The following is a 26,432-nucleotide window of genomic DNA, read 5'->3' on the forward strand; positions in this document are numbered from 1 at the left end:
TCAATTTTTAACCCACAATCAATATATAACCCTAGAAATTTGCATACATTAGAAGACAACACTACATCATTATGCAAAAAAATATAATTTGAATTTTAATATATCTGTTTTAAAAATTAAAATATTATTAAGCATAATTTATAGCATCATACCCCCTTTTACCTTATATTATGTGAATCTTTGCTTCAAGCTGTTCAGAGCTTGTATTTTGCACACAGGATGGTAGTATTGTCTGCAAAGATGGTAAGAAGGCCATACATTTTACGGCCATGAGGAAAATCATTAAGATTGATTAAGAATAGGAGAGTCTATATTGTAGTCCCAACACTTGGGGTATTATATTTTGATTTCATGGAATCTTTGGCACTAAAAGTTACCAGCATGCACTCTTTGCATCAAAAATGTCTAGGCTCACTCTAAAACCCTTTCCCTACACCCATATACCTCCAATTTAATCAGCAGTATTCTGTTGTTAACACAGTCAAAAGTTTTTCACAAATCACAGAACACTGCGGCAGCACAATCCCCACTTTTAAGCCCAAGATATAACATTTGCATAAAATTTAAAAAAAACATCTATAGTGCTTTGAGATGCCTGAAAGCCAACTGCTGTACACATATAAGGTTGCATGTCCTTAAAAATGAAAGAACGTTATTTTTTAACAACCTTTTCCACTATTTTTGACAATGTGGGTAGAACAGATATAAGGAACCTGTCAAAAATGAAGAATTAATAGTCTCTGTCAAAATCTCCAAAGCTGTTTCTGGTATTGCTAAAAGCACTCTCAATGATATACAATTTTTTTAAATTTTTTAGTTGTGCAAGTAATTCTAATGATGGAACTAATGTAAAAAAATTGCATGTTACAAGTTATGTGCTAGTAACAAGGTATGAGGTCAGAGGTGGTGAGTTAGTTATGCCTCTTTATTGACTATTCTGCAAGTATCTTTTGATTTATTATTTGAATTTAAATTTAACTTATTAACAATGAGCTGATACACCATTCCTAACAGAGTAAGAAATTGTAAATGATTGTTAGAATTGCATTGTCTCAATCATTTTACAAAAAATTAGCACGGCGTCTCAAACGCTAACAATTGTTAAAAGTGTAAACTCAAAGAAATCTATTCTATGAGCTTACATACTCTGGGTCTTCGCAATTGTGACATGTCAAGTCAATCATGTGTAAGATAAGCCATATTTTACAGCAACCTTCTCACAATAATCGCCGATTCTGTGGGAAGTGAGTGACTTCCAGAAACTCCCTATTTCTCCAGTGCTTTTCCCTGCAGAGAATCTTGGCTTTAAACCAATGGATATTGTAATCATTTGACCAAGGCTGATCTGCTAATTTGAAATCTTTCTGTTTTCATACATTTTTGCATTATATTGAAGCAAATAATAGCTGTATCAACATTTGTTTTTTCTCTCATTCCATCTGTGTCAAAAATAAATTATTATAGTGAACAATTGAGTGACACCAGAACTACATTATAATATATCACAGAAAAAATTTTAAAAGATTTAGACAAGGGCAGAAAGGTAATACAAATTTTTCTAGGTCTGAGAAAAGCATTTGACACTGTGGCCCACCAAATTCTGCTAGAACGTCTCGAACACATAGGAGTTAAAGATGTGCCTAACAACTCTATCAAATCCACCATAATATCAGGGGTAGAAAGTGAGGAACTAGAGGTGGACTTTGGGGTGCCATAGAGAACAGTGTTGGCAACATTGCTATTATACATCAATGGACTAATGACTCAGCTGGGAAGGAAGGATTCTGTTTTTTGTTTTGCCGATGACATGGCGCTTATTATTAGTGAAGAGAACTGGAACTTAACAAAGCAAAAGTCTGAATTGGCTTTACAAAGTATTAAAAAAAAATGGTTATATGGTAGTCTGCTTTCATTAAACATAGAAAAAACAAAATTTAGTGCCTTTTCACTCTCTAATTCCAGATACTAAAACTGCATGATTCTCAATGTGACAGAAGATTAAATTGCTTTTGTCCAAGCCATATAGAAAGAAAATTAAATCTGAAGTACTTGGGAATCATACTCGATGAAAATTTACACTGGAAAGAGCATTTAAAATATGTTACTGGAAATTAATCTTTAAGTTTTATGAATTGAGGAGTATATTACCATTGATAACCCTTAGAACAATTTACTGTGCACTTGTTGAGTCTGTGATTTTTTATGGGATTGTAGTTTGGGGTAATTTCAGTAATTTCCAAATTACAAGCTGTAAGAAAGTGGATAATTAAAATAATGCTTTTTAAAAGCAAAAAGTATCCATCTGAACTACTGTTTAGAGAAAGTAGTTTATTAAATATTAACCAATTAAATATAAAAGCAGTGATTCAATTTATGCTGAAATCCAATTAGTGTAAAAAAAGCGAGCCATTTCAAAAACACAAGAAATGTCACACAACAAAAGGTAGCTCTGCAAAATCCCAAGCATGCTCTCTGTCAGAACCATATTTATTGTGTGGAGCCAAAAATATTTAATGAACTCTCAATTAGTATGAAGACCAATCAATACTTTGAAGTAAAAAAAGAGATAAATAAATAGAAAATTAATAATAATAGCTTATTTAATATAATTAGTAGAAAATATAATATCTAGTCGTGACTAGAAAGGAGTATATATTTTATTTATTGTTTTCCTTTTAAGGGCTATTTTATTTTTGTTTTTTTTTGTTTGATTTATAAGTACTTTTTATTATTAAGTAACCTCAATTAATTAAGATACTAACTTTAATATTTAAAGGGGCACATACAGTATTTTTAATACCATTGTACATCGAATGGCTAGCAATAACACACGGTATTGATATTAAAGTGAATGTTAAGCCAATTACTGATTGAGTATTTACATAAGTAAAACAATATAAAATTGTTTAAAATTGAGTTTTGGGATTCTGATTTGTGATTGTATTTTGTGAATATGTTTATTTAATTTATGGGTATATGTTACTATGATTGTAAACTATTGTAATACTATTTATTGCTAATAAATTTATTATTATTATTATTATTATTATATATCTTAGGAGATTAATTTGGTGGCCTATTGAGTGTACTAATAGAAAGCATTAGCACACTGAAATATAATATAGTGGAGTTGGTAAAAATATTTAAAACAATTGACCTGATCAGATATATCCGTCGGCAGCTTTACAGATTAAAAGCACTTTTGTGACTGGCATATTAAATTCAATTAAAGTTGTTAACAGGTGTACATATAAATATTCTATTAACAAATTTCCTTGATGATGGTTTAATATAACCTTAGGAATTACCAAAAATGTTTTTTTATAGAATGTTATGCAGTTTCTAAAACATATATCAAGAAATTTTATATTTACAACGCATTCTTTCCATCATAAACAACGGGTTTTGATCTACTTAAAAGTGATAGTTGATGCATACACATACAGTAAACTAAAAGAAAACTACAATAACACTTTTTATATGGTCAATGAATCTCAAGTTCCAACATATAGTAATTGTACTTTGTTCTTTAATTAAAATGTTCTAAGCCAGTTCACTCACAAATTGTTGCTTATCAAGAAGTGCTTTGATTCTCTTTTTATATTTTGGCATGTTGTAGCCATAACAAAAGACTAAGTGTTAAGGTTTATTCTTTTAAATTTCACTTTATTCCAGAACAAAATGATAAAATAGAAAAACAGATTGACTCAAAAATATATTTTTATAATCAATTTTCTTCATATGCGTAAACCTAAGGTAAAATGCATAAAATTTGAAGAGGCATTTTCCACTTTAAAAGCACCCTGTGTGCGCATTAATTAATGCCCATAAGAGCTAAAACAACAAGCACAAAAGAGCGGAATAATGGAAACAATGAGGAAGTTATTCAGTGGGTATCAGATTACCAATACCTAATTAATACTATGGAAATGATTAGAAAATCGTTCAAAAGCGGCGTTTTAAGCAACTTAATGAGTAATCTTGTTAGCAGATGATCAGTGGTGCGAGACCCAGCCACACTCTCACAACATGACGTAAACGCGACATGTTGTCGACAGTGTTGTCGGATTTTGATTTAATTGACGGGCGTATTTTGAATGTTAAAAATTAGCTGGAAATATAAATAGGCAATTTAATATTGTCTTTTACCATTCTCCACTTTATCTTTTTTCACAGTTTCATTATAAATATAAGTTAACAAATCTATCTGAGTGCACCTAAATGTAAGCTATATTTTAAAACTTTATACCTATTCCTTAAACTTTATAGTACTAAATATATTATTTTAATGAGACCAGTGTCTTATAAACTTTTTTCCAGATAAAACAAGGATCTTGTTTGTTATAAGAGATACTTGAGTTTGATTACATCGGGGTTAAATCTGCTCCTTTTCATGCTTAATAAATTTGAATATGATTCTAAAATAATTTTCCAAATACTTCTTCAGATATGCAGTTCATCAGATTGTGAATTAATTTGAGCTTAATTCATTATTTTTAGAAAGATGAATCATGAATTATTTTAAGAAACACGCCACCAACACAATAGTTGGATGGGTTTGCATGAAAATATTCTTAAAGCATTTGTTCTCATAACACTTAACATGCCAATTTTTCATTCTTTACACTCTAAATCATAAATATTTGGTTGGAAAAAGGTAATTTTCCTGATCAGTAGTACAAAGTAAGTCCTACAAAGTATAATCATTCTATCTGTTCAAGAGTTTTGCACAATATGAAAAATCCATGTTGGAATAATGAATATCAATCAAAATTTCATAAGATTATAATATATACCTAGTTATAAAACCAAGATACTCTTGGTTTTATAACTAGAAATACTCAAGACTTTTCAGTAGCTGCCTTCAGAGTTTTATATCTTACACTTATTCGTAGTGTCATGTCTTATTCTTCCATAGTCTGGTCCCCTTATTATGCTAACCATATTTACATTCTTGATAAGGTCCAAAATAAATTTCTCAGGACTTATGCCTGGCGATAGAATGTACGAGATGAGTCTTTATTGGAACTTAAGTCAAGGCTACATATGACTTCTCTTGAGGACTATCGAACTAGGTGTGATATGATATTTTTTCACAAATTGATTAATAATGCTATTGATTGCCCTGAATTGTTATAGCGGATAAACTTTAGATGCAATACCAGAGTCCTTAGAGAGACGTCCCTTTTTCTGGTTGAATATCACCATACAAACTATGGTAAATTTTCTCCAATTAATCGACTCCATATGTTGGGAAATAGATTTAATTAGGCTTTTGACTTAGTGGAATTAAAGCCTTCAAAACTTAAAAGGTATCTGAGTGAGTTTACTCGTTGAGTACTATGTGTTAAGTATCAAATAAATTTGATTGCTTTTACTTTTCTTATTTTGATTATTTTAATGGTATGTTTTTAGTTGCTTTATATATTTTTTTTTGGAGTTTTTGGTTAAGTTATTGGAAGTTTTATCTTATTTGTATATCTTGGGCTGCTACATATTTATATAGATTTAGATAGATATATTATTGATTTATAGAAAATTTGGATATTAAATAGATTAAGTTCATTATACATTATCTTATTAATATATTTGTTGATGGCAGAATAATTATATACATTTAGGGTTAGGATATAATTTATTTTATAATTTTATTAGAACGGGGACATCCCATAAATAAATAAATAAATATAGCATTTTATGATAACTACCAAATGAAAATACAAAAATTCGTCTAAAAAAAATACAGTTCAATAGTACATGTATTGAAAATCGGCCGTCGGATTTGGATTTGGTGGTAAATCAAATAGAAACACAACAAAAACGCTAGTAAGTTAGATTATTGATTCAATTATTCTGCTAATTTTAGCTCTGAAAGGGGGGGCACGTAAAGTTTTAAGTTCAGTTGGAAGTTTACAAATCTGATAAAAAATTAAAATAAATTGATCTTATTTGGTGAATGCATACTATAAATACCAGGGAACTTAAAGCCTTCTCTTACAGCCATTTCGTTTTGCAATGAAAACAAATTAAAATTATCCTACAATTAGATAATGATTAAAACTCTATAACAAATCTTGAAGTTATGATTCATTACCAGCTTATATAAATTCAAATAAAATTAGATAATGACATCATAAGTTTTAAAATCCTACAAAAAATCTTAAAGTTATGATTGATTACAAGTTTAAATAGATTCAAATGGCATGTCACTCTCAGGTTTGAAAAGTGGATATTTTAAGTTGGAAGTGCTGAGATGACAGGTGACTCCAAGAAATTCTAGAAAGTAAAAATTCTTTCACATAACAAACAATTTCATAGAAGGACTTTTTCTACTTAATTGCATCTTTCATCAATAAATTTAAAATTATGGATTTTGTTTTTTTTTCCAATAAAAATTTCAAGCTAAAATCCAAACACCTTAGATTTGAGGATCCCATTTGAAAACATGCAAGTCCTTATCTTCCAGATGGGTGAAGCTACAGCTTTGCTAAAATGGAGTAATTCTCTTTATTTGAATTATATATTAGCATTTTGAACGGCAACCACATTGTCAATGTTGATAAAAAGATCTTATAGGCAATATTTTGGAAACTTAAGTATTCTTATTCTGTCCTTGTATATGCTGAAAAATTCTATTTTTAAGAACCCTTAAAAGTTCAGATACATTAATAGACTACTGCACAAAAGGATAACTTGCCTAAACCAATACCAATTAAGTGTATCTGTTATTTTATAGCCTAATGTAAGTTTAAGTTTTCAATTGTTTAGACATTTATATATTATATTCAGATCAGTTTTAATTTTAAAATATACATACCCATTTATATTATTGTTAAGAACCTACCTAAGTATAATTTTATTTACTTTGTTTCATTACAATAAATCTTTTTTTGACTTAAACCAAATATAATACTTAAAGCACAGGTTGATTTTAGTAAATATCTTTGACCGTCCCATCTGTTATTTTTTAGGTATGCTATGAGTATATTTTTTTATATCATTTCTACTTTCGAAAATATCTTTTATATCAATTACAGGCGTCAATAGATTTCAGTAGACAGTCATTCGTTAATTGCTCCTGCAAGTCATTGTAAATTATCAAATTTTTTCCTTTCTTAGAAATATACTAGGAATGGCAATTCCTTGGTGCTGCCTTATCGGGGCTGCACTGGTGCAGTGTCTTACTTTAAATAGAGTGTTGAAACCTTGAAATTTTATAATTAATTATAAATTTATATTTAATATTGCATAAAATTTTGAAAAACTCCGCAATATCGACAATTTTTTTTACCAAGGATTATCTAACAGGAAATTCCTAATAATAAGACAGCATATGCTGAACAAATGAAAAGTAATTATACAAAACAAATAAACTGAAAAAAACTAAAAACTAAATACTTTAGCATAGGTAACCTATAACACTTAACGGTCTATAAAAATTAATTAGTCACAACTTCAGACTATACTACAGGCAAGACAAAATTAAATAGAGAATTTATATATATATAGAAATACTTAATAGTTATAACGTCATAATCATTGGAGCAAATTGCTGTGTAAAATATTAAACCATGAGCAAGCTCCATATAAAGGTGCATTTCTTGCTAAGTTAGTAAAGTAGGAGTTAGTTTATTTTCTAAATAAAAACGAAGGTGTTTTCTAATGTGTATAGGGGAAACAAAAGAGTGTAAGTCCCTTAAAAGATCAGGTCCATCAATTTTATAGTTGCATAGTTTAAATGAAAAAAGCTGGCTGCTCAGAATAGTGCAGTGCCTCAGAGATAAAAAATTAAATCTTTGTAGAAGTAGTTTACGGTCATACCCCCTTGGAGGGTATATTCCATCAATTTTGAGTCTACATTTTCTATGGTAATATTACCTAAACTATAACTGTGCTTAATTTTCATTGTGAATATTTGAGATTGACATACACTTGCACTTTTTAATATTCAGAGGTAGTTTATTTATTGTACACCAGTGTGCTAAAGTATCAATGTCTCTTTGCAATAGATTACAATCCTCGTTATATTCTATTATGCGAAATATTTTGAAGTCACCTGCAAATAAAAGACACTCAGACATAACAGTACCAGTGATATCATTGACAAATATAGAAAAAATGAATGGGGCAATATTGCTTCCTTGAGGGGCACAACTTAGTGTGGGCACAACTTAATAACAATTTGACTTAAAGCCATTGAATTCAACAACCTGTGAACGATCTTTCAGGTAGGAGACAAATTTTAAGATCCTCTTCTAAGTTATAGGATGTGTTTTAGTGTATGTTATAGTTTGTTATAATTTTATGTGTAACATTATCATAACATAATTACTATATGTGCGTTTTATAAAATATTTTGATGGATTTTGTAATTTTTGTACTCTTTGGAAATAATAAATGAATTAAAGGTTGGTTGCTCCACTGAAGACTATTTTACCACCCAAACAATCAGGGTTTAGAAAGAATTATAGTTGTGCCTCAGCAAATTCTGATGTAATTCATATATTAAGAGCGCGTGATAGCAATAGAATTACGGCATTGTTGGATTACTTGAAGGCTTTTGATTTTGTGAGTCATAAAATATCAAAATCATTTTTTCAGTATGTCTGGTTTTCTAACTATACCATTGATTTAATTAGCTCCTACTTATGTAAACGAATGCAGAGCGTTAAAATAGATACTAGAATTTCTGATCCTTTAATAATCCAAAATGGGGTGCCTCAGGGTTGTATATTGGGTCCATTATTTTTCATTATGTACACATCAAGATTTCATCTTAAATTAAGGCATTGCTCTTATCACCTATATGCAGATGACACCCAGTTGTATATGTATGTATATAAATATTAAAATAGCGGGTGGTAAAATTTCTGTTGGTGATAAATACCAGAGTTTGGGTCTGTCCATTACTGAGTTGCCTTTCAGGTTCCACATGTCTGATATTATTAAGAAAGCATATTTTGCTCTTAAATTAATATATCTATTAGGCAGTTATTTTTATGAGAAAACAACATTCCGAACTGACATACACCATTTAAATTTAAGGAGAAACTATGTTTATGTACCTAGACCCATTTATATACATAGAACTGAAATATTTAAATGGTCTGTATGGTTGGCTGTAGGTCTCAGTCTTCTAATGTTATCTAGTGCAATTTTTGTAAAAGTATGAAGTCAATTCTAATAGCCAACAGTGAAATTTAGATATTTTTACATTACTACAAAGTTTATTAGATATTATTGCAAAGAATATTATAATAAATATGCCTGGCATGTTTTGTTTTAAAATCATTTTTAGTAGTGGATTATGTATTTAGCTTGTGTAGGTTTAGTACATGCATGTTATTACTTATGCTGCTAGCTTTAAATATTATTCGAAAACATAATCTCATATTTTCCTTTAATAAAATATTCTTTTTTTTTCAGGTCACAATTTTAAAGACCAGAATCTGCACTGCAGAAATCTGATTTTGTAGGACTTTTATTTGCATATACAGTTTTGTATTTTATTTATTATTATTTTATGGATTATATATTTGCAAATTAAAAACATTTCTTATTATTATTAGTAAAAGTCAGCATATTCGAAAGGAAAAAGCTAAAAATAATATTTATTATTGAATATAAAATTTTATGACACAAAAATTAACTAAACTAAAATTTAGAGCATATGCCACTTTAAAATAATAAAAAAATGTGCTTCTTCAAATAAAAATAGCACTCTTAATACCCCTTATATAAAGTCAATAACAAGATAATGTATTAAAATGAGATGGCTAGGAAAAGTACTAAGATTATTTTTATTGATAATAATTCACATATATGGAAGAGTAGGTTTTTTAGTATTTCTAGTAACCACTCTGGTAAAAACTGCAGATTTAAACAACAATTGCATTTTTAGAGAAGCAGAAACAAAAACATCTAAAACTGAAAACAAAAAAAAGTGAAACAGAAACATCTGAAAGACCTGACATAGAGCTGAGCCAATAAAAGAAATGCAGACAGGCTGTTTAAACATAGTTAACATTATACTGTAAACATATTTGCATCAATCCTTTTATGCTAATTACCGCATATACCATATGAGCTACTACACAGAAAAACTAGCCTTTAGTCTGCTGTGCTTTGTTTAAAGACCACATACTTTTGTTTTACCTTTTAAAACAAGTTGAGATCTTTTAGGGTATAGGATTAAGTTCAAAGGCACTTTCATAGTGCAATTTGCTTTCTTCAGTCTATAAAGCTTTAGGCTTTTATTAACTGTATAAATACAAAGGCTTTGAGAAGGTTTTTAGTGAAAACAAATTTTACATAATTATGTCTCTTACATTTCATAAGATAAATAAAGCCTATGCAAAACTATTTATGTTACTGCCTCTTTTATTCAGATTAGGTGCAAGGATAATGTGTACCATCTTATACCAACCAATGAAATTAATAATATTCGCTATCAATATTAACAATTTAAGTTGGTCAATAAGACAACAAGCCCCATCTGGTATTATGTTAAGAATTAAAAGGGCTATGAAATAAATTATCTCTGTGACATCCTGTAGATTATGAACTTATTACGAAAGGAAATGTGATGTGCAGTATGAATAAAAGGAACAAAAAATTAAAACAAAACATTGGTACAAATGGTACCTAGTTAGTGTAAAAAATAAATATACAAATTTTATAATATAGAATAAATCAAGGAAACAGAAAAGACAGATGCCATTTTATTGTCAAGTAATCACATAACCTTTATTGAAATGAATCATTGAAAATTCAAAATAGTAATCCTTGGCTAAAATCAATACTCCTGATAGAGAGAGGGCTTTAATCAATGTTGGGAAAATAATTAATAACATTTCACCAGATACTGTATAACTAAAGCTAATTAAAATGAACATCAAAACAAACATTTTTGTTTTGATCACATTACACTTATTACAAATAAGCCAGCTGGGCAGTAGGAAAAAAAACCATTTAGTATTTATTATCTTGTTGGTTAATTAAATACACTGTTTACTTCTTTATTGATGTTTACTGCTTTATTGATACCAGGAAATGTATCTTTTTTCCAATATCCCTTACTCTTTATCTTTTATATTAACAATATTGCAAGTAAAGTATTAAATCCACTCCCTTTTCAATTACACAGATGATACCAACCTACTAATAGTTGAAACAGCATTGTCAATATTCTTAAAATCTTGTCAGAAAGACTAACAGCTGAATGTACAAAACTACTCAACAAAAATTAAACTTAAATCCCTAGAGGCTGATAAGAAAAACCAAGCAAAAAAATACATACATCCAAGGGACCATTACCTTGAATGATTGGACACAAACTCTGTGAGAATACACACAATTTTTGGGAATTTATGGATAAAAATGTGGATTAGACCAAACAATTTTCAACTGTCAACTGTAAAGAGTTGTTGGTGATTCAGACTTACTGCAAAGTAAGTCTGAGAAAAAAGAAAAGCAGTATGTTATTAAAATAATAATTTATTTAATGTTTAATTTATTTAATATAATGAAAAAATAATTGCTTAAAAAACTAAATCAGATTCTAGTAGTTCAAGTTTCTTAATTATCTTGCTAAGTTTTAATACTTTGGCTGTTTTTGTTCTAAAAGTTTCCTCTGATAATTTTAAATTTCAAATTTTTTACCATTTGGTACATATGCTCTGTGGGTCTTTACAGTATTGATGTTCTGTTTATCTTTTTAAATTTTATTAATGCACTACACTCCCTCCTTTATTTTGTTAGTTTCTTTTTTATATATTTATTTTTTCAGATTGAATTGTATTTGTCTATTCTAAGTGATTGATTTTTTTTATGCTATGCAATGATGCTATTAATTTATTGATGGTATTTTAATGTATAACTTTTTCATTAATACAAAATAATATTTTTAATTTCAACTTGACATACCTGTAGAAATTTGTACATGACATTATTTGTACCCAAGTTCTGTTGGATGCCCAACTGTTACTAAGTACTTTAATTTTTAAAAAATACAAGATCCTTGATCTTAAGTTAGATGGGTTTTTAGAACATCCATCCTTATAAATTGGTGTACCTTTTAACAAATTCAATTAAGATGAAACCCTGTTGTATCTCTGGTACAAGAAATATTTTTAGGTTCATCCAAAGCAATTATGGAATAATAAACAAGCACATCTCTTGCATTAAAATTTTGTAAACTAATTATTATTCATTTATTTATTTATTTGTTTATCTCTATAAACAGTATCAACCAATTTACAAAAAAAACCTGAAATAAATTTAAATATTAAAATTAAAAAATAAAAATAATAGCACTCAAGTAGTAAAATATAATATTAAAAATTGATATGTTTGAGAGAACTTTTAAATGTACAGTTGGAAACATGTAGGTCCAATTCATACAAATCAAAAGAACACAGCATTCTAGTAATTGTACTATGCTGATTGTAAGTATTTCTCCAGAAGTCAACATAAAACTTGCTTAAAAGTTAAGTACTACCCAATAAATAATTACAATCAATAGTTGTAGTCCACTCAGTAATTTAAAAATAAAACATAAATCAGTAGTCATCTTAATTTGAGTGTTTCCATCAATAATATAGATAAAATTTATTTATAGTTAGTATGCCCATTAATTTTAAGAGCTTTAAGTCTTAAGGACAAATTTCTTAAGAACTTATCTTGTACTCTTGTATGGAAACTACACTTTAATACATTCAATTCTAAACCGTCTTGATTATATCATTCACAAAAACTGGACAAGCCTCTCTGCAATAACTGATATTGACAAATGGATTTAATAGCTAAAAACAATTTAAGTTCTTCAGCAAATAACAAAAGACATTAATCTTTTATAAATATCATAAACGGGTTAAAGACCAATGGACCCAAATGAGATCCCTGGTGTTCAAATGGTACAGGAAAAAATTTAAAGAAAAATTTTTTAGTTTTACACAGCAAAATTTCTACAGCCAAGAAATTATATTTAAGCCAAAACCCAACTGTGCAAACTTCACAATCATAAATGCAAAATTCACCCTATCAAACACTTCCTGTCTACACACCATCAACTGGCAAACTATTTTGCAAAAGCACCCAAAAGACTGTTTGCATAAAAATTCAAGAAATAAAAAATGAATCAAAATTTGGGTACAGTTGACTGTATACAAACTCTTTGGTAATTGATGACATCACCAGCTTCAAATATGGGTATCATAATATTATACAAGGTCTTCCGAAAAGAAGCAAGAAATGCCCATCTTCAATGACAAATTAAACACTGGTTTAGCTAGAGTACAAATGCAGTCATTAAGTAGCAATGCATATACACTGTCAGGACCAACAGAGGTTGCATTTTAAATTAAGGATTTCACTGAACACATCCACTAAATAGATACTAATTGAGATTACATTAGGTTGCTTTTAAGACATAATAATCAGGAATTTAATATGACATATTAGAGTAAACACTAGAGCCAATTTAACTGTATTGCTCCCCTCTTTACCTGTTGTGAGACCAAAGTACATATGTATAGGAAATAACATTACCCATTCTAACACTACTAACACGCAGAATAACTTTAAGGTTGACCAATAAATTACCTTCAGTATGTATTCCTTGTAACATTGCTCACTTAACACATTGCACCAATCTCTAATATCCAACACTTTATTACCAAAATAAACTTTTATAATTGGGTTACAAATAACCCTAAAGTTCATACAAAGATTTGAAAGTTTTTAAAGAACTCTGCTCCTTTAAATGTCTTGAAGTGCTTGGAACAATTTCCAGCCTACACTAAACACATCATCACTATTTAAATTTGTAATGTAAAAATGACCTATAGATTTCCATGAATATCATGTACATATAAAACTTAATTTATGAAATAAGAAGGCAACATATTATTTTTTAATTTAAAAATAAAATAGAGCATAGGTACTACATGTTGTTCTTTGGTGTACATTCATTAAATTGGGAGTATGCAGCATAGTTCTTAGAGTTGTTCTCCTATTGCAAGGTAGTATAGCTCTCATACAAGGCTTTTGCAATTTTTTCAGTGTCTCACATTGGTCAAAGTTTGGAAAACTAAAAGTTTCACCATAGTTGAAATGAGGGGCAATTATTGATTTGTGGATTGTGAAGTCTGGTAAATAATCACCCTTTGTTGAATAACCATAAAAATGTGTTTCTTTTTTTGCTATTCTTTGTTTCACATATTTACAGTGCAAAGACACATTTAGATCAGTATTTAGCATTACTTCTAAATAGTTAAAAGACTCAACATGTTTGATTAGCAATTAATTCATGGTGATTTTTGACTCATTTTTGTTTAGTTCATTTAATGAAGATTTAACGATATATTAGATTATAATGTTGTTTTATTTGCGTTCAGTGTTTAATCATTGTCAATCAGCCATATATTTATGTTTTTTAAATCTTCATTTATACATTTAGTAATTTCACCCAAAGCACAAAGTATTATCTGAAAAGATTTTGATTTTACAATTTTTAACATGAAGAATTATATAATTCATAACAAAAATAAAATGGAGTCTAATACAGACACCTGAAGAACTAACAAGAATAAATAAATAAACTCCTTGCTCAAATTTTATGTAATCAGACATTGCATTCTTCTTGAAATTTTTTTTCAGATCATTTTTAGCTATGTTTAATATAAAAAGATTAATACTTGTGGTCTCAAAGGCTCTACTAAAATCTATAAAAATAATTCCAACAACTTTTTTCCTGTTAATTTATGATTTCCAGGATGATATTAAAAATTGCAAAGCCATTTGACATGAATGTTTTTGCCTATATCCTAACTGTTCCCTTATTATGATATTGTGTTTATCAAGAAAACTGAATAATCGATCTTTAAGTACAAATTACAAAGCTTTTTCATGAATTGGTAATGCATTTGTTGGTATATGTTCAGAACACAATGCTGGTCGTCTTGGTACAATGGGTAACCTTTTTAACACTTGAATACTCCCAGGTACTAGGAATCCCTTGTGATAAAGACATTCTTAAAAAGTTAATTCCACTTAATTCATAAGCTAGTTTAAATGTTTTTAAGTCTACGCCATTTTAATCACCTGAACCCCTCCTCATACCTGAAACTGTCTTGTTCAAAAAATCAATATGAACAGGTTCAAAACTACCAGAAGAACAATCTAACTTTGGCATGTTTTGCATCAGAAAATCAGGCCTCAGAAGACTTATAAAGACTTCACAGACTATAGTTCTTATACTGTTTACAAAATATAAGTTAAAACACTGTGCAATCATCAAATCTTCAATCAATTGTAATGTTAATATCAAATGCAGTACTAATAAAAGACCAATCAATTGAGGCAAAAAAATTATTCAATAACTGAGAAGTGTTGCTGACAAAAAAATTGTTGTCTCATTATTATGCTGATGTTTATTCATTGTTAAATTGTGCCATAGTATCCTGGGGTAATTGCACAAGAATAAATGAAATGCTAATTGCACAAAGAAAAATCAACAGACAATGCTTTTTAAAGACTCAAGGGAATCCTGTTGGCAACTTTTTATTTTTGCTCACAGTTATTTCTATTTATATTCTGCAATGTTACCTGTACATTAAAAAAAATTTAATTCTTTTGTGCTAGTAGAAGATATGCCTCACAACTATCTACTCAGAAATAATTTTAATATAAATATACCTTTGGTATTGCAAAAAAGTGCCCAATAATGCGGGTCTAAGTTGGATAGGATTTTCTTTGTTTTTTAGTAAGAAAATACCGCATTTTAGGTTAGGAAATGTAACATAAAGTAAATTGGAAAACGTTTTATTAAAAAAAATAGAAGGTGATAACTAAAAATTACTTCTAAACTAATGGAAAAATACACCAAATATTTAAAACATAGTGGAAAAAGTGGCATAATTGATAAAAATATGGAAAACCCCTTTATTACTTTAATTTGGCTTTATGAATTACAAAAAAACATTCAACACATATTGGTGGTTTACCTGGACAGGCATATGTATAAATTTTAGCAGTTGTGTATAGTATTTACACACACGGCGCAGATTGATACAAAATAATACTGCGCCACGTGTATACATATTATACATGCTTCTAAGCAAGGTCAAATACAAAAAAAAAGTGTCTCTTGCTACTATATTTAGATCTAAAATCTACTTATTAGAAAACAAAATTAATAAAACACTCCCGGCGCACCTGACCCAAGTTCTGATATACACCCGGCAGTCAACGTGTTAAGCATTTTAATCTATATGTACTTTTTTTAAATTTTATATTTTAAGTTGATCCATTTCTAAACTTATAAATATTAGCTTGTATTTTTTTTTTCATTTGTTGTGCTCTTAGAATTTTAGATGAAACATATGCCACTTGTGAAATAAATAAATAAACACTTACACTAACATAAGGAATGTGTAGTTTGTCAATTACCGGTAACAAATCAAGATTCACTACACCAGATGAGGCATTTTTTATATTTGAAAAGCAAAGATCATGAAAGTTGCTTTCTGGATTTGGGAATTGAAAAATTTGAAAATAATTCAGATAATTAAATACATTTAGGTACAAGCAATAATGCATTTTGATTTGGTTTGATGTGCAATTGTTTCAGTAAAGTATGGTTTAGTATTATATTATGTATAATTGATAATTATGTTTTTGGCATTTAAGTGGGGCTTAACAAAAATCTTTATTTACCACACAGCCTAAAGTTTTGGTTGTACAGTTTAGAAAAGATTTAAAAAATTGATAGCTATGTAATAATATAATCTTGGTCATAGGTATTTGTTAAGGATTTAAATTACATCCAAAGGAAATTCACACAAATTTCACAAAAATTTACTGCTGATAACAGTATAATTATTTTCAATTTTTGTTTATATTTATTCCCTATTTAAATAAAAATATGTACGTTTGACAACGCTGCTTCAGATATACTCCCTCTCAAGAAACATGAGCAATTTGTTTTAGAAAATATAATTATTTCCCAGAATTTGCTGTAAATTTATTGAAGACAAGTGCCTAAATAACTAGTATTTTTAAAATTGTTGAAATCTGATAGTTTTTTATTAATAAAATCATTCCCAAAATAGACGTGACCTTTGCAGATCCTGCAGTAGATATGAACGAACTATATGGGGTATGACAAAATCGAAAAAAAATAACAAAGGGTTGCGAAATAACAAAATAGAGACTTACCCCGATAGAGATACAGTTTTCCTCTCCGCCAGATGGGAATTTAACTACGAATTTAGAGCCTGCCTTTTCTTCGGAATCGTTTAAGGGCCGAAACCGACACACGACTTTTATACTGTCCTCAGCCGGTATTTCGCGTTCCGCGGACATTTTCCTAAACTTAAGCACTCAGCGCAAAATAAATAACTTAAAACTATTACTAGATTAATGTGGTAGACATTTGTTTAATGCTTTTTCTCTGTATTTTTCCTACGAACACTGACAGTTCCGTCTATACCGAGCAGCCAGCCATTTTGGACGTGCCTAACGTGCCTCGCTGCTCGTCTGACGTCTATTCGGTTCTCTTTTGCTCGATGACGGAATCAGGAAATTTGGGAAAAAATCGAAATGTCACCGCATTGAACTGTATCCTGGCGTCATCTATTGGCAACTTAAGAAAATATTTTCTATATATAGTGCCCCCTGGTGAGGTTCTCTTGACCGTTTTTCAATGGTTGAATACTTAGGCTGGGCGCAAACGTTTTCGGTATTCCGTTTCCGAATTCTAGAAAAGAAATAGACATTCCGTGAAACTGCCGCCGAGAGCCATTGGTCTTTTTAGCAATTATAATAGCAACGATAAGCAAAAAGAATGGTGACGAATTTCCATGAAGTTTTTCCATGGAATTATTTAATATACGGATCCATTTGCAAAAATATACAGGGTATTTCAGAACTATGGGATCAAACTTCTAGGGGTTGTTCAGTGCAACAGTAGAATCCATTTGAGTATAAAAAACCCATGTCCGGAAATGTGTCACTACGCCACTACGGCCCTAAGACGCGTTTAAATTTAGAAAATATATTAATTACCTAAATAGGATCTGATGCATTTATTTTTACCTTTTGTATATGATACCATCACAACAATTGTTCAAAATGTCTTCCTCCAACCTCAATACACCGATTTAAACGCCGCACATGATTTCGGCGGACTACACTAAAAATTTGATCTTCGTTTTGAAAGATTTCAAATGCTGCTGTTATTCGTCCAATTAAGTCTAGCTCTGATTCTACTGGAGTTTCGTAGACTAAAGACTATACATGTCCCCACAAGAAAAAATCGAGCGACGTTAAATCGGGTGACCTAGGAGGCCAAGAAACTGCTCCACCTCTGGCAATTTAACGGTGCCCAAACCGCTGAGCCAAATACTCGCGTACTTGTACAGCAAAGTGAGCCGGCGCTTCATCATGCTGAAACCGTTGTAGAACATTTTCAAGGAGTCTGGGAGAACTTCCTCCAAGAAACGCAGATAAATAGGTCCTGTTAACCGTTCCGGTAGAAGGTATGTCCCAATTAAATAATCATCAACAATATGCCTGCCCATACGTTGACAGACCAACGATTCTGATGTTTTCTTGGAAAAATTGCATAAGGATTTTCTTCGTCCCAAACATGGCTATTCCTACTATTAAAAATACCGTCTCTTGTGAAAGAGGCTTCATCGGTCCACAAAACATATCGTAAAAAATTTGGTTGTGCAATGATGTGATCCAGAAGCCATCGACAAAATTGAACTCTAGGATGATAATCGGCTGCAGTCATACCTTGAACTTTCTGGAAGTGGTAAGGATGGAGTTGTTGCTCGTGTAGTACCCGCCAGACAAAAGCGTTACTCGTATTCATATTCTTAGCGACGTCACGTGTGCTATTTGATGGTTCATCGGCAACTCGCTGAAGCACCTCTTCTTCAAATTCGAGCGTTCTTACGGTTCGAGCAACACCAGTATCATGCATCTTGATCTTTAACATGCCTGTCTCAGCGAGCCGCCGATGAACCGCAATAAACTTTTTGTATCCAGGATGCTCTCGTTCGGGATAACGTTCATAATACAACTGCGATGCTGCTCGTGCATTGCAGTTTGTTGCTCCGTATGCCAAATGCATATCCGCCAATTCTTGATTGGTAAAGTTTTTCATTAGCAATAAATGTTTAAAAATTGTAAGCTATAAAATGTTTAAACATAACATTGAGAATTGACATTGGTAAGCGTTGATTTTAAACGATTGTTGTTATGGTATCATGTACAAAAGGTAAAAATAAATGCGGCAGATCCTATTTAGGTAATTAATGTTGTTTATAAATTTTAACTCGTCTTAGGGCCATAGTGGCATAGTGACGCATTTCCGGACATGGGTTCCTATACTCAAATGGATTCTTGTGTTGCACTGAACAACCCCCAGAAGTTTGATCCCATAGTTCTGAAACACCCTGTATTTTAGAGGATAATAAACTTTTAGCAAAGCATATAGGGGAGGGTTGCTCAAAACAGGATAGTCGGGTAAAAGAGGATACCGGTTGTTTTCTCAAAACAAGCAGCGCCACTAGTCGAATGACGGTGTTAATCGCTAAAAATAACATTTGTCTGAATGTAGTAACTGGAGATTCTAATTAATTTTATTGTTGCCTTAGAACATTGAAAGGTTAGAAGTAGCATGCCGTGGAACTATGGGCAGGTTTGTTTGCTTGCAATATCTCTGATGCAATGATGCCAAATGCTTATATAGAAATGGATCAATCAAGCATTTTTTAAAATAAAATATGATAAGGTACTCTATATCGAAGTCATTTTACAACGTTAAATAAATAGTATATTAGAGAAAACGGTAATGGCATCGCAACGCCGCTCGATCGCATTGTTGATGCCACCAATACAAACACTCTCTACCAGTGACGTCGTCAACAAATATTTACATGATAAATATTTATTAATTATTATAGAGTTTAAGTATAATTAATATTACCATTTATAAGCTATTTATGTGCTTGTTTAACTGACTGCATTAGAGGAAGGTTAAATTAAAATAAACTTATAAGAAACATTTTTATGGAAATTAAATATTTTATTAATATTATAGATTTCTTAATAAATCATGTTTTAACACAAATTTTGATTAAAAATTTGTATTGAGCAAAACTCAGTTTTACATCATTTATTTTATATCACATAATAATTATATACTATGGTGCTGACTTTTTCAAAGGGGCAGTATTGCTACAGAGCTAAGAGTTAAAACTACAAAGATGTTCAAATTGTGAAGGAGTTGCAGGTTCTTTACAGGTTATAAGATTTTTATTATGGGTACTTAGCTTGTACAATAGTTTTGAGACATTTAACACTGACCTATATAATACCTAATACCAATTATATCATATTAATTTATACTAAAAACCAAAGCTTCCTAAGAATAAAGACTATGTACATTAGATTAGATTAGATATAATAGTTTTATATTATATTTATAATCATAGTTTATTAGTAGTAATATACAAACAAGTACTTTTACAAGTCAAATAAAATATGTAATGAAACTTATAAATTAGGGATTAAATATTAAAAAAATAAAGTTGCTACATAATTTGTACAAATACATAGTTTGTACATCTTTTTCTTCTTTCTTGACACATCTTTCTTCAAGCGTAAGTCTAAAAACAAAAATGAAAAGAAAAAATAAAAAAAGTGTATTATGTATATTCCAATTGATCAATAAAATGTATGTTATTATAAAGAATCTTTATAATATCATACATTTTAATGATTAATTGCATTTAATTAAACAAACATAACACAATAAAATACTGTATCACTTTTAAATAGGAACTACCATACATACATGGCATAAAACTCTTATTTGTACTTAAAGAAAAAATTGAACAATAATTTTTTGAGTCTCTCATGTCTATTTTGAGTGTATTTTTACCTTTTCCTTAGCGGAGGCAGGGAATGTGTAGCAGTTGTTATTTTTCTTTCTAATGCAATTTAAACAAACAAAATCCCCCGAAAATTAAATAAAATTAACTCTCTGGACACTTGTTATAAACCGAATAAACGATCATAATTTTGTTGCTTTTTGGCTAATTTAAATGAAATAAAAAGTTTTTAATAAAAAAAATATGCTTGTTTCAAAAGATCTTGATACTAACCACAAAAATTACTAACTAAAATGGCTTGGATGAGAAATAGTAATTGTTGAACTAGACCCCACTGTTACTGTAGAATTGTAGATGAATTATTAATCTCAGATGCAGTTATTGTTGATGATGAATGATCAGATCTGTAATTATACAAAATTTGGTGTATCAATAATATTACTTTATTTTAATTATCCATACTTGTCTATATAAGCTTCACTGCTTGTACTATATACTGTTTTGGAAGCTAAATAACTTGACTAAAATTAAAAAATTGTAAATTAACTGAATTATCGGCTGCTGTATTTTTAACCAGTGCATCAGAAATCCTAGTAAAAAAGTACGCACATACCTAATTCAATAAGTATTAGAAGTTCTTCTTATAATATCATCTCCCTCATGTAAGTAATGAAATCCATTGTTTCCTTTGGGCATGGTCATTATGCAATCTATAATAGATATTTGACATTTAATAAAAAGGCAAAAAAAATTACAGTATAGCTATTTATGTATCAAGGGCATTGTAAGGACGATAATGCCCGGAAGGTGGAAATAGTAGCCTGACGGCCTTTGGCCCGAGTTGATTCTTATGAACAAAAATAATTTTAATATTAATTAAAAAATAGGGTCTACCTGTACAGGTATACGTACATACCTACCTACAGAAATTTATCAAGTGACTTGCAGTGATTATTTAAGTTTGACTTTGATGTTTCTGTCAGTTAGTCAGTTGGCATTTTTTGTTTAAATATTTGCTTAAAATGGAAGAAATTCCACAAAATATAAGAGAAAAGGCCATAAAAGCGACCGAAAATCTTTTGCCAGTTAAATCAAGGCAACAGTATGATCGGGAGTATGGCATATTTGGTATTTGGAAAGATGCCAACGCAATTGTTCAAATGACCGAAACCGTTCTAATGGCATATTTTCAGGAACTGGTAAGTTATTGATTTTATTTTAATAGGTACATATGTTTAACAAATTTTAATATTTTTAGTCGGAAAAATACAGTCCGAACTCTCTCTGGACCAAGTATTTTACCCTAAGGTCTACGTTAATGGTCTATAAAAATATAGACATCTCGCAATACGATCGTCTCATATCTTTTTTAAAAGTTAAGTCGAAAGGATATGTCCCGAAGAAGTCCAAAGTTTTGGAAGGAGAACAAATAATAAAGTTTTTTAAGAAGTCTCCTGATGATATCTACTTGGTACACAAAGTCATATTGATAATGGGTGTTTTTGGAGGTTTAAGACGAGATGAGTTGGTCAAAATGACCATTGATGATATTGAAGATAGAGAAACGGTCTTGGTTATAAAGGTACCAGAAACTAAAACTTCAACTTAAAAAAGTTTTACTATCATTGAAGAAGATTTAGGCGCTTTAAATTTAATAAAAAACTTTATTTCCAAAATAAAAATTACAATTTTGAAATGTCCCGGAAAATGTAGCTGATCCCACTATAGAATGGTCGGTGTTTTTTGTGATGGTAGAGGTGGCAGCACTAACGCTATTTTGTATAGTTTGTAAATTGTCCATTAAAATTATTTTTGTATAAAATGGATGTTTATTCTTTATTATGAGAGAAATAAAATTGGATAAGCAATAAAATTTCCGGGCATTATCATAATGCCCGCTTATAATGCCCTAGGTGTGATAGCAGGTATTATTGCTACCATAACATATTCCGTTTCTAAGGTATTATAAATTAATAATAGATAGGTAAAACATAAATAAATTAAAATGTGGTGCCAATTACTATATAAATTATTGTAAGTTGCATTAAAGTAAAACAAGAAAAAATTAAGCAAATTTTAGGGAAAGACAAAATAACTTTATACATAGATAACTATAATTCTTTAAAGGCGATAAAAATTAGTAATTTCATCTATCTACGCAATGTCTATATTAAAAAAACATAACTATATATAGATGTCTTTTTTTTTATATTATGCCTTTTTTCGCCAAAACAACAAAAAAAACAAAACCATGGACAAAACTCTACTATTATTGTTGATAATATTATTGATTTATTGCTATAAGATGCCCTTTCAATGTTCTAAGATTATTGCGATGAGTGATAAACGGAAATTCGAAAAAGCAAGGTTACGGTATTTTGTTTTGTTAGTAATCAGTTACGATTTTTTTGGATTAAAGTCGGAAATTAAATAAGAGTGAGGATTTTTTATGATTCTGTAGGTCTTTGGATGCATTTTGAGAGATATTGCACAATTTTCCTTTGTTGTGAAAATTTGGAAAAAAACTTTAAACATGTGTAGTTGAGTAAAATGGGATACCTGGGAGGTGGGTAAAACGCGACACTATCCCATTTACTTTCCCGTTTTACGCAACGCCATATATCTACAGGGTATTGTACCGCCAGGCGGAACATAAGAAATCCCATGTAATTTTTAATGGGGTCAAATATTGACTCCCCTAATTATTTTAGAGAACAAATGTATAAGAATCATTTAAAGAACACCAAAATCTGCAACCAACAAAATAACTTTATTTATTTTTGGTTTGTTCATTTACGAGTAACAGCCAAAAATCTTAACCAAAATTAATCTTTTCTTATTGCCTCGTATTCACAGTTATGCCAGATAAAATATATTACCTTGACTGGTGATGAACATCAAATAATTTGTCATAATAAGTTCACTGCATTAAAATTCTACAATAAAAAATTCAGCTATGAGATGGAGATGAATTATGGCGGCAGGAGTTCTGTTTGGTTATGATGGAAAGAGCAAACATTGGATTTTATAAGAAATATTTGCTTCACAGATGAATGCACTTTTATTTTAAACAATGAACCTAAAAGAATTACCGGTATTGAGATAAAGATCAGCATAGATACGTAACAACATGAACCCAGTATCTACAGAAAGTTAATGTTTAGGTAGGGATTTTCAATAATCCCATTTTAGGACCATTCTTTCTCAATCGAAATTTAAATGCAAATTATTACTTAGAACTACTTGAGGAACGAATTTTGCCGAGTTTAAATGGTCTTGCCGGGAAAATCAAGAAGTTTGGTATCAAATAGATGGTTGTTCGGCGCATACTACGCTTGCTATTCAGGAATATCTAAAAAAAGCTTTCAATGGGAAAGTTATTGTCCTGCCACAAGTGATAAATTGGGCACCAAGGTATCTTGATAGAAAAGAGTTTTATAACTGTTTGGGTTATTGCTTAGCGGCCTACGGAGATTTTAAGTTAATATTTTAGATTTAATAAATTATTTTTTATAAAAATACAGTCTTAAAGTTAACAAGTTTTTTTTTAATATTTCATGGTTTATATTATAATAATTTGGGTGCATGTGTACGATTGTACGAATTTTCAATAATAATTTAATTAAATCCATAATTTTATATTGACAACTTTACTTGGCAGTTTATCCTTACCTAAGTTGCTCACCTTAAGCGATACCTGTAAGTAAAAATTTTTACCAACATTTTTGCCAATAACTTCTAAACGGGTAAACCTACAGAATTAAAATTGTCTTGAGATTTTAGTGCTTTCTAAATTACTCTAATACATTTTTAAATTGCTCTAAAATAGTTAGGAGTGACATTATTTGACCCTATTAAAAATTACATGGGATTTCCTATGTACCGTCTGGCGGTGCAATACTCTGTATGTTTAGTCTACGCTACAGGCGAAATTGCTAAATCATCAATTCAAATTAATATGCTGTTATTGAATAGTAGTTAATCTAGAAATGCTATACGGCCTATATTTTATTTATTTAAATTTAATATCTCCGAAGATAGTGATCATTTTTCAGGATTTAGATTTTAATAATAACTTATTTATTTACTTTTATTAGCTTGTATCTATTTCCCGATGCCTTTTGCTCCAAACATGCTCTTCTTTCTGATCCCACCATAGTGAAGCTATACTATCGATACTGGTTTTCAAAGCGATACTATTAATACTCATTTTCGATTTGTGACTTAAATAAACTTTAACTTCAATTTTTTGACTTTAAATACTTTAAAAGGTCTATATTATAAAGGAAAACAAAATTCACGAAGAAAGGAAATAGACTGCAGTTCAGAAGAGAGAAAAAAAAACTACCTACCTACTTCTAGGTTTCATCAATATAATGATAAATAACCATAGGTTTAACATAAAAAAGCGTCAGTAAAATAGTTCCAGGTAAAAAAACAGTAGATAATAATAGCATTGTTAGTGAGCATCGGGTTAAAGCACTTTAAGTATCCTGTTTTAAGCAACTCTCTGCTGATTGAATATTGATACGATGTAATTGATGCAACAAACTTGTAACGTGATATTTCTGGACTTCTCTAAGACTATTGATACTGTGGATCCCAATCTACTTTGTTCTAAATTAAAATTTATTGGATTTAGTGACATTGGAAATTTGCTACAATAACCCATATTTTGAGAAACTAACTACTTTTAAAAAAGTTTCACCGTAATAACGATTCAAACATAAAATATATAAATTTGATTTTTAGTTTCCACACCTAGAATAGGACTGGAGAAAAATTGCTCAGAGAATTAAGGAACTCTGGAAGTTTCCCCATTGTTTTGGGGCAATTGACGGGAAATATGTGAGTATCATTTCCCTAGCGGAAGCGGATCCTATTATTAATATTATAAGGGTCAACATAGCATAGTGTTAGTTGATGCAAGCTATCGTGTTTTAATGTACGATTTCGATATAAATGTCAGAGTGTCTGATGGTGGTGTATTACAAAATACCCGATTTTTTGAAAAACTGCAAAACAATGTCTTGAACATTCTCGGAGATGAAACTATACGAAATACTTCCAAAAAACTGCCATAGGTATTTATAGGAAATGATGCATTTCTATTTCGTGAAGATCTAATGAAACCTTTTAGATAGGTAAATGTAACTACTAGAAAGAAAAAAATTTACAACTACCGCTTATCACGACGATATCAAGACGTATTGTAGAAAATGTATTCGGAATACTGGCAGCTCGATTTCGGATATTTCACACTTGCATTAATCTAGAACCGCGAAGCATCGAATCCGTTGTAATGGCTTGCTGCATGTCACATAACTTTTTGATAGCTTAGACAATAAGAACATATGCTCCTCCAGAGTGCTTTAACCATGATGCCGAAAGGGTATACCAAATTTTGGATTGAACGCTCAAAATTCTAATACATCTAGATTGCAGCGATAGCCATTTGGAAATACAGCAAATGCAGTAAAAGTAAGAGAGGCCTTAATGAGTTATTTTACGCAATAAGATATGAAG

General features: G+C 30.1%; 1 protein-coding gene and 1 long non-coding RNA gene across 2 annotated transcripts in view; one reads left to right on the top strand and one right to left on the bottom strand.

Moving 5' to 3' along the window:
- Positions 1–17,558, bottom strand: part of LOC126741901 (kinesin heavy chain) — an 84,450-nt gene extending 66,892 nt beyond the window's left edge. Inside the window, exon 1 of the mRNA XM_050448363.1 lies at positions 17,218–17,558. Within this exon, the coding sequence (XP_050304320.1) occupies positions 17,218–17,364 (147 nt within the window). The 5' untranslated portion in view covers positions 17,365–17,558. The remainder of the gene's footprint in view (positions 1–17,217) is intronic.
- Positions 17,559–21,817: 4,259 nt separating this feature from the next.
- LOC126742214 (uncharacterized) lies at positions 21,818–22,728 on the top strand. The gene is made up of 2 exons (XR_007662506.1): positions 21,818–22,105; positions 22,165–22,728. It is a non-coding gene; the product is annotated as an uncharacterized LOC126742214 (long non-coding RNA).
- Positions 22,729–26,432: the final 3,704 nt, after the last annotated feature.

The sequence above is a fragment of the Anthonomus grandis genome, chromosome 11 (assembly GCF_022605725.1).
Source record: "Anthonomus grandis grandis chromosome 11, icAntGran1.3, whole genome shotgun sequence".
In the NCBI taxonomy this organism is placed as follows: domain Eukaryota; kingdom Metazoa; phylum Arthropoda; class Insecta; order Coleoptera; family Curculionidae; genus Anthonomus; species Anthonomus grandis.